We start from the raw sequence: 7,654 nt of genomic DNA, 5'->3' as shown, positions 1-7,654 counted from the left end.
TATCCTCGTTATAGCTATTTAGGGATAATGCAGTCACCGAAAATGGAATCATACCAACTCTATCCAATATTTGACTTGAATTATAACATAAAATTGAAATATAATCCCTATATTTATGATTCATTAATTCATCAATGGACGATACAGATGCCCTTTTATTTAATCTATATAGTTGTAAATGTCTAAAAATTGGTTCTAAAATTAGAATTTGAATGCATTATTTAATTTTCTAAAATACAAGCCTACCTAAATATCTCTTTGTTTAAAAAGCAATTTCTCCAAACTGAAAAAAACAAATTCTCTAATCTATCCATCTTTTTTTAATTAAGTTGCAGTTGTTATTTAATTTAATTTTGGACAAAAAATGATTTAAAAAATTAAAAAAATAAAAATAAAAATAAAAAAAAAAAAATAATAAAAAAAAAGGGTAAAAATTAAACAAAAAAAAAAAGAAAAAAAAAGAAATTTCGTATGGTTGCTTTGCATTATTATAAAAAACAAATGATTTTCAAAAAAAAAAAAAAAAAAAGTATTTAAATTTATTTTTTATTTATTTACAATTATTTCTTTGAAAATGCTAATGATTTAAAGTGATGTGATAAAATATATGATACAATCCCAAAAGTGATACTGACATTTAAACTGTTTTTGTTTCCCAACATTGGTAATTCGCATATAATATCACATTCATTAATTACATGTTCTGAAATTCCAGCAATTTCATTACCCATTACAACACAAATTGGTCTATATTTATTATTATCCATATTATTTTCCATGTTATTATTTAATGCCATTTTTTCGATATATTCCAATGAACTTAATAATGGTACTGAGTTTGAGGTTTGTTCAATCCCAATTATTAAAACATTATGCTCTTTTAATTTTTTTACTACACCTAGAGAATCGTTTGAAAATGACCATTCTACCATTTCCTCTGAACCCAATGATGATTTGGTGACCTGTGTATTTAATGGTGTTCCTGTTAATCCGCATAAATAAATATGACTAAATCCTGATCCATCTGATGTTCTAAAAATACTACCAACATTATGTAAACTTCTACAATCTTCTAAAACTACACTTAATCCAAATGGTTTGTCTGTGCAATATAAAAATAAATTAATATGAAAACAATTATAGTTTTTAATTTTAAAAGTGGCATCACTTACTTTTAATTGGGTCGAAACTATATGTTGTTTTGCTTTCTTCAGCCAAAGTATTTAAATATTTCTCTCTTCTTTTTCTTAGTATATTTTTATAGTTTGATGTATAACGAGTAAATATCATTTCGTGTGCACATGATGGGCAATATCCCTTCCTACCTCTTAATTTGGATGGGACCCTAAATGTTATTCCACACTTTTCACTTGAGCATACTATGTCTTCATTTTCACTATTGATATTGGCAACATCTTCATTATCTTTATTTAAACTGATTTCTTTAACGATAATATCATTCTTATTAATTGCTGTGCTATTATTGCAAAAACCTCTTTTAGAAATTAAATAGCTATTGTTATAATTATGATTACAATTATAAATATTAAAGGTTGTATTTTTTATTAGTCTATTATTGCATCGAAATAATCTTTTAATCATCTTTTTTCGTTGATAAATTAAATAAAAAAAAAAATTAAAAAATAAAAAAAAAATTAAAAAATAAAAAAAAGATATTTAAAAAACGAAAAAAAATTTTATGTAATATTTCTATTTTTATTATTTATTTATTTAAAAAAAAAACTATATGTTAGATAAAATGATATAAAATTAATAAAAATTTAAAAATGAAAAAGAAACCAAAAGAGGTTATTATTAGATTAATGATGTTTTGATTATTTTTATGATACATTTCTTTTTGTTGAAAAATGGCATAGGCACTTTTAATGGATGTGTTGATTGAAAAAAAATAATGATTAATTTCTTTGGTATTTGAATTGAATACTGTTAAAGTATTAGACTTGTTGCAATGGTACACTAAATAATTTGGATTTTCACTCTTGAAAATGACTGATGGATAACCTTCATCTTTATGAACAATACGTAATTTATGATCACCCAAATCAAATGAATGTATTATTGTCTTTTTTTCTAAACTATTCCATCCCATTATATAAATTTTATTGACATTATCATTTATTGATGACATTGAAATGGTGTCGAAATCCAAATGATGGCTATTATGACTTAAATCGATATCCATACTTGTTAGTATTTTTAAATCAATGTTATAGTAGACTAAACTCTTCATTTTTGTTGATTCATTGATGATGAGACAATAATAAATATTATTAATTTTATCATAGTGGCTTTTAAATTTTGATAGTTGATTTATTGAGATGGGGATATCGGTTACAATTTTTTTATAGCTCTTTCTTGGGATCAAAATATCTGCCAATGAAATTGCAAAAAATGTAGTATTTACTTTTTCATTCCATTTATAGTCCATACCAACTACTATACCATCTAACTTTAGGTTACCACGATCACATTTTTTATAAAAGGTGTCATATCTAATATCGTAATTTGTTAAACCTTCATTTAATATATCCATTAAAATTACATCATTATTTAAAAAATCTTTTTGAATACTATCTTTAAATGTGTAATTATCATTATTATTGTTGAAGGTGATCTATTTTAAAAAAAAAAAATTTAATTTTAAAAATTATTATAATCTAAAAAAAATAACATTTATAAAAATACTTACTGAATAATTAGATTTCATTGTAATTATTTTTAAATCGGGTGAAACCTCTAATACTTTATTAGACACTGTATAGTCACTGATCTCATGATAATAAAGATAATTATCATCAGTGAAATAAAGAGAATTTGGTGAGTTTACATGTGACTTTTTGATGAATTTTAAATCACCTTGTTTTTTTTCTAAATTATAAAATCTTCCATTTCTATAATATTCTTTAACATCTAATGAAAAAACCAAATTAAAACTATAAAAAATAACAAATATTAAAATCAAAATAATTTTATACATGATTTTAATTGTATTAATGAAAAAATGAAAAATAATAACCAATAATAATCAAAATAAATAAAAAAAATAATTAAAAAAATAAAAATAAAAAAACAAAATTAAACTAATTAAAAATATAATTTAAAAAAAAAAAAAAAAAATGAACATTTATATCTATTTTTTCACACAAAAAACACACAATTACCCCTTTTAAAAAAAAAAAAGATTCACATATAAATATTAAAATAAAAAAAGAAATTGTTGTAAAAATATATAATTATTTATTTACACTTAAGTGATATATAAGTGGGGGTCTAAAAAACAAAAACTTTAACAGAGTGTTTTATTGCCTAAAAAAAGATAATATTTAGTTTTTTTTTGTTTTTTTTTATTTTTATACTTTGGAAGGAGTGGGTGTGGGTGAGACAAAATAAATATATTGAATCCAAAAACAATATTCATTAAAAAAAAATGATAAATATATTAAAACACATATGTCGATACCTTATCTTATAAGGTGATATAATTATTATTACTACATTAGTATTGTTTTTTTTATTTATTTTAATAATTCATTATGATTTGGTTTTCTCTTTTCTTTAATAGCGGCAATACCTTCAAGGATATCTGGATGAGCATAACATTGAGATTGAGCTGAAGCTTCACGAGTTAATGAAGTCTCTAAACCAACATCTTGCATATTTCTAAGGGTTCTAGTGGCAGTTTGCACTGAGATTGCAGAGTTATTTGAAATTTTTTCAGCTATTTTTAATGCTACTGGTAAAACTTGATCTGGATCAACTGATTCAGCAACTAAACCTAATTGCTTAGCCTCATCACCCAAAACAACATCAGCTGTAAGAATCATACGTGAAGAAACTTGACTACCTGCAATACGTGGTAAGAAATGAGTGCAACCCATACCTAATAACCATTAATTGTTTTTTAATTAAAATATAAAAAAAGGTATTAGAAAAATATAAAATTAAAAATTTCAAATTCATGTATATAATATAAAACATACCTGGGTGAATACCCAAACTAGTAAAGGTAAGACCAAGTTGTGCTTTATTACTTGAAACTCTGATATCGGTGGCTAAAGCTAAACAAAAACCAGCACCAATGGCATGACCATTAATTGCTGAAATAATTGGTACTGGTATATTTCTAATACATAAAAATGTTCTATAAAATTTTTCCATAATGATTTGATTGTTAATTGGTTGGTCTCTAGCTCTATCCATTAAAAAATTTAAATCACCACCAGCACTAAATGCTTTATCGGCACCAGTTAAAACTAAGCATTTTAATGATTTATCATTTTCTAATGAAGCAACGGATTTTTTGAAATCCTCACCCATTTCGAAACTTAATGCATTTAATGCTTTTGGTTTATTTAATTTTAAAATCTTGATACCTGTATATTTTCCATCAACTAAATGATTTTCTAATAATACTAATGGTTCACTGTTGGATGTGGTATAATATCTAATACTTTTACTGTTTAATCTAATTGGGTTTATTAATCTGAACATTCTTTTTTTTCCCTAAATTAAATTTATGAAATTATAATTTTAAAAACTATAAAAAAAATTTAAAAAAAAAAATCAAAAAAAAAAAAAAAAGAAAATTTTTTTTTAAAATTGTTGTGTATAACAATAAAAAAAAAAAATATTTGTATTTAAAAAAAAATTTTAAATTTAAATAATTTTAATTTATTTATATATTAATTACATTATTATTATTTAATTGATCGATTATTATTATATTGATATCTAAAACTTATATTCTTTTTGGATTTTTCTTTTTTTGAACTTTTTTTCTTAAATTTAATTCCTTTGATTTTTGAAGAATCGATTTTTGTCTTTCGTCTCTTTTACTTGTAATTTTAGATTTACATCTCCACATACACCAATATGGATCATAATACATTTCCTTTAAACGTGCTTCTTCTTCATCTTTTCTAAGTTGAATTTTATCCTCTTTAGTTAATACACCAATATCTGAAATGATTTGTGTTGGTGTTGATGTCGATGATAATGGTGATTCTGATAATGATTTATATTCTTCTTCAGCATCTTGGTTTGCATTGATACCCTCATAATAGAAATAAAAGTATTGATTTTCTTCTGGATCAAAATGAAGTACTGGCTTACCATGAATACATTCTCTGCAAATGTATGGTTGTTTTGAATGTTCTGGGGTGCATGGGAAACCAAGACAATGTAAATGGAATGATCTTAAACAACTGCCTTGACAAGTTAGTAATGGTAAAACTTCTGTTGGTTCATGTTGGATAATGGTGCCGTTTATATCAACAGTTGGTGGTGGTTGGTATGAAATGGGTGGTTGTTTACAATGGTCGCATACAAATTTCAATACTTCACATTCGTATTTAACTTTATTTGATATTTCTTCTAAACTATTCTTATAAAATTCATCATACTCTATTTCTAACTCTTCTGCTTGTTCATAAACTTTACTACCCTCACTATTGTTTTGGATAGCATTTGAAAATACTAATCTAATATCCCTATCAAATTGTTTAAAATCTAAATATTTTTTTACTACACCACTTTCATCATCCTGTTGCTCTTTTTGTTCCTCTTGTTCAATCTCTTCTTGAATTTGTTTTTCACGTTTATCCTCATCCTCAGTTTCTTGTGGTGGCTGATAACCTAAATATGATTGTTGTTCCTTAATTGTAATATTTAATCTCTTTTCAATCGAATTTAAACCTAATTTAGTTGGATCGGCAGATTCTCTAAATGCATTGGATCTTGGATCTTTTAATAACTGTGATAAATAATTCTTTAAATGATCAAACATTTCTTTTCTTATAAATTGTTTACTTGGTTTTTGTTTTGGACGATAACCCTGTTTAGTATAACCTTGTTTGCCCCATAACTTTTGAACTTCTGTTTGTCTTGCTAATCTTTCTTCTGGTGTTAACTCACGATCATCGAAATGTGCTTGTTGTTGTGCTTGTAATAGTTGTGCCTGAGCATGTTGTAAAGTAGCTTGGTTTTGTTGTAAAAGATATTGTTGTTTTAAAAGTTCATTTTGTTGTCTGGATGGTATTCCTCCAATCATTCCTGTTTGTTGAAGTGGATGTGTAGTTGCGCCTGCTAAATGATGAGGTAAGCTAAATGGTGATACCTGTTGTGGTACAATTGGTTGTGCTACAATTGGTTGTGGTACAATTGATTGTGGTGTGAATCCCATTGGAATACCACCCATATGGTGTGGAGTTAAATGATTTGGTTGTAAATTTAATGATGTTGGTGTTTGTGGTGTACCTAGTGGTTTTGATGTTAAAAATGGTTGAACTAAAAGTTAAAGTTAAAACATTAATATAAATAATAAAAAAGACTACCTAAATAATCATAATGATATACATACGATGATTTTTAATTGGAGTGACACCTCCAGTTGCAAAAGCATCTTCGAATGGTAATTGCCCACCTGGTTGAGTTCTTGAACGTCTAGCATCTTGTTGTTGCTTAATATAACACTTTTTACATTTACTTGCACGTGGATAAAATTCACTAATAGGAAGTATTGATGATGTAAACCACCATTTTTGATGTAATGGATGTTGACAAGTTTGATATGTTACACCAGGTTTTTGTTCTGGAACTGGAATTTCATCAGTAATTTGTGATTGAGCGGCAGCTGTTGCAGCAACAGCAGCAGCACGGATTGGAGTTATTTTTGATGGTGTTTGATTGAGTGGGTTGATTGGAGATTGAACAGGGAGATTAGCTGGATTACCAGTATTATATACTGGATATTGGAATGAATTTTGGTGTGGAGTACCTGGATGACTAAAATTTTGAACTGGGAAACCCAATGATCCCATTAAACCGGCAGCTGCTGCTGCAGTTAAACTTTGAGTTGGTGTAAAATTACCAAGTTGTGGATTTGGTTGAACTATTCCGTGGGTTGGTGTTGTAATTGGTTGTGCTATTGGTGTTTGTTTAACAGGAGTTGTCATCATATTTGACATTATTGTGGTGTTACTTACTATTGGTGTAATACCAACTGGAAGTAGAGGATTCATTGGTGGTGCATTGGCTGCAACAGCAGAACCATGAAGTGGTGGTGAAGTATTACTAAGATATGATGGTGGTGGTACTGGTGATATATTTGTTGTAGTTGTTGCTTTGTTACTATTATTACTATTTACACTAATCATCATTGGGCTCATATCACCGCCACTACTTTCTTTCTTTTCTAATTTACCGCTTGAAGATAATACTGGTGAGTTGATTTGTTTAACTTTTGCTGGATCGACTTGGTCCCCATTTAATTCATGTCTAGAAATATGACGACTGAAATTTGCTTGTAGTGGTTTGTTACAGTCTAAAAAGAAACATGTGTAAAAACCGTCTTCATTCTTTATAAATAAATTTGGTCCATATTTTTCACGTTGATAGTTCATTAACCCTGGTCCTTCTGTTTTGCCTAATGAATTTGGTGTTGCTGGGGAACTACCATTACCACTTAATGTTGGTGTTGTTGTACTATTACTGCCATTAACTACGGGTGATGTTGTTACTAAAGAGTTTGGTGGTGATGCTGTAGTGGTAGTAGTGGTAGTAGTTGCTGTTGGTGATAAAATACCTAATGGATTTTGACTATAAATTGGCTCTCCCATATTTGGTATTGGTTGAC

The 7,654-nt window shown here is 27.0% G+C and overlaps 4 protein-coding genes across 4 annotated transcripts; all 4 read right to left on the bottom strand.

Annotated features, from left to right (window-relative positions):
- Positions 1-560: 560 nt before the first annotated feature.
- DICPUDRAFT_40046 (uncharacterized protein) lies at positions 561-1,602 on the bottom strand (the record flags this gene model as incomplete). Its single annotated transcript, XM_003292064.1, has 2 exons — positions 561-1,102; positions 1,173-1,602. The coding sequence occupies 2 exons, from the start codon at positions 1,600-1,602 to the stop codon at positions 561-563; spliced, it is 972 nt and encodes a 323-aa protein (XP_003292112.1).
- Positions 1,603-1,699: 97 nt separating this feature from the next.
- DICPUDRAFT_92807 (uncharacterized protein) lies at positions 1,700-3,006 on the bottom strand. Its single transcript, XM_003292063.1, has 2 exons — positions 2,711-3,006; positions 1,700-2,635 (listed from the first exon to the last, which is right to left on the bottom strand). Exons 1-2 carry the CDS (start codon positions 2,996-2,998, stop codon positions 1,751-1,753), a joined length of 1,173 nt encoding a protein of 390 aa, XP_003292111.1. The 5' UTR covers positions 2,999-3,006; the 3' UTR covers positions 1,700-1,750.
- Positions 3,007-3,505: 499 nt separating this feature from the next.
- On the bottom strand, positions 3,506-4,512 carry DICPUDRAFT_57755 (uncharacterized protein; the record flags this gene model as incomplete). The annotated part of the gene is made up of 2 exons (XM_003292062.1): positions 3,506-3,901; positions 4,002-4,512. The coding sequence occupies 2 exons, from the start codon at positions 4,510-4,512 to the stop codon at positions 3,537-3,539; spliced, it is 876 nt and encodes a 291-aa protein (XP_003292110.1). The 3' UTR covers positions 3,506-3,536.
- A 148-nt stretch (positions 4,513-4,660) lies between these two features.
- DICPUDRAFT_57754 (uncharacterized protein) lies at positions 4,661-6,839 on the bottom strand (the record flags this gene model as incomplete). The annotated part of the gene is made up of 3 exons (XM_003292061.1): positions 4,661-5,544; positions 5,656-6,306; positions 6,380-6,839. 3 exons carry the CDS (start codon positions 6,837-6,839, stop codon positions 4,760-4,762), a joined length of 1,896 nt encoding a protein of 631 aa, XP_003292109.1. The 3' UTR covers positions 4,661-4,759.
- Positions 6,840-7,654: the final 815 nt, after the last annotated feature.

The sequence above is a fragment of the Dictyostelium purpureum genome (assembly GCF_000190715.1).
Source record: "Dictyostelium purpureum unplaced genomic scaffold DICPUscaffold_320, whole genome shotgun sequence".
Classification (NCBI taxonomy): Eukaryota; Evosea; class Eumycetozoa; order Dictyosteliales; family Dictyosteliaceae; genus Dictyostelium; species Dictyostelium purpureum.
Note: the sequence above shows the minus strand (reverse complement) of the source record. Positions and strands in the feature narration are given on the sequence as shown.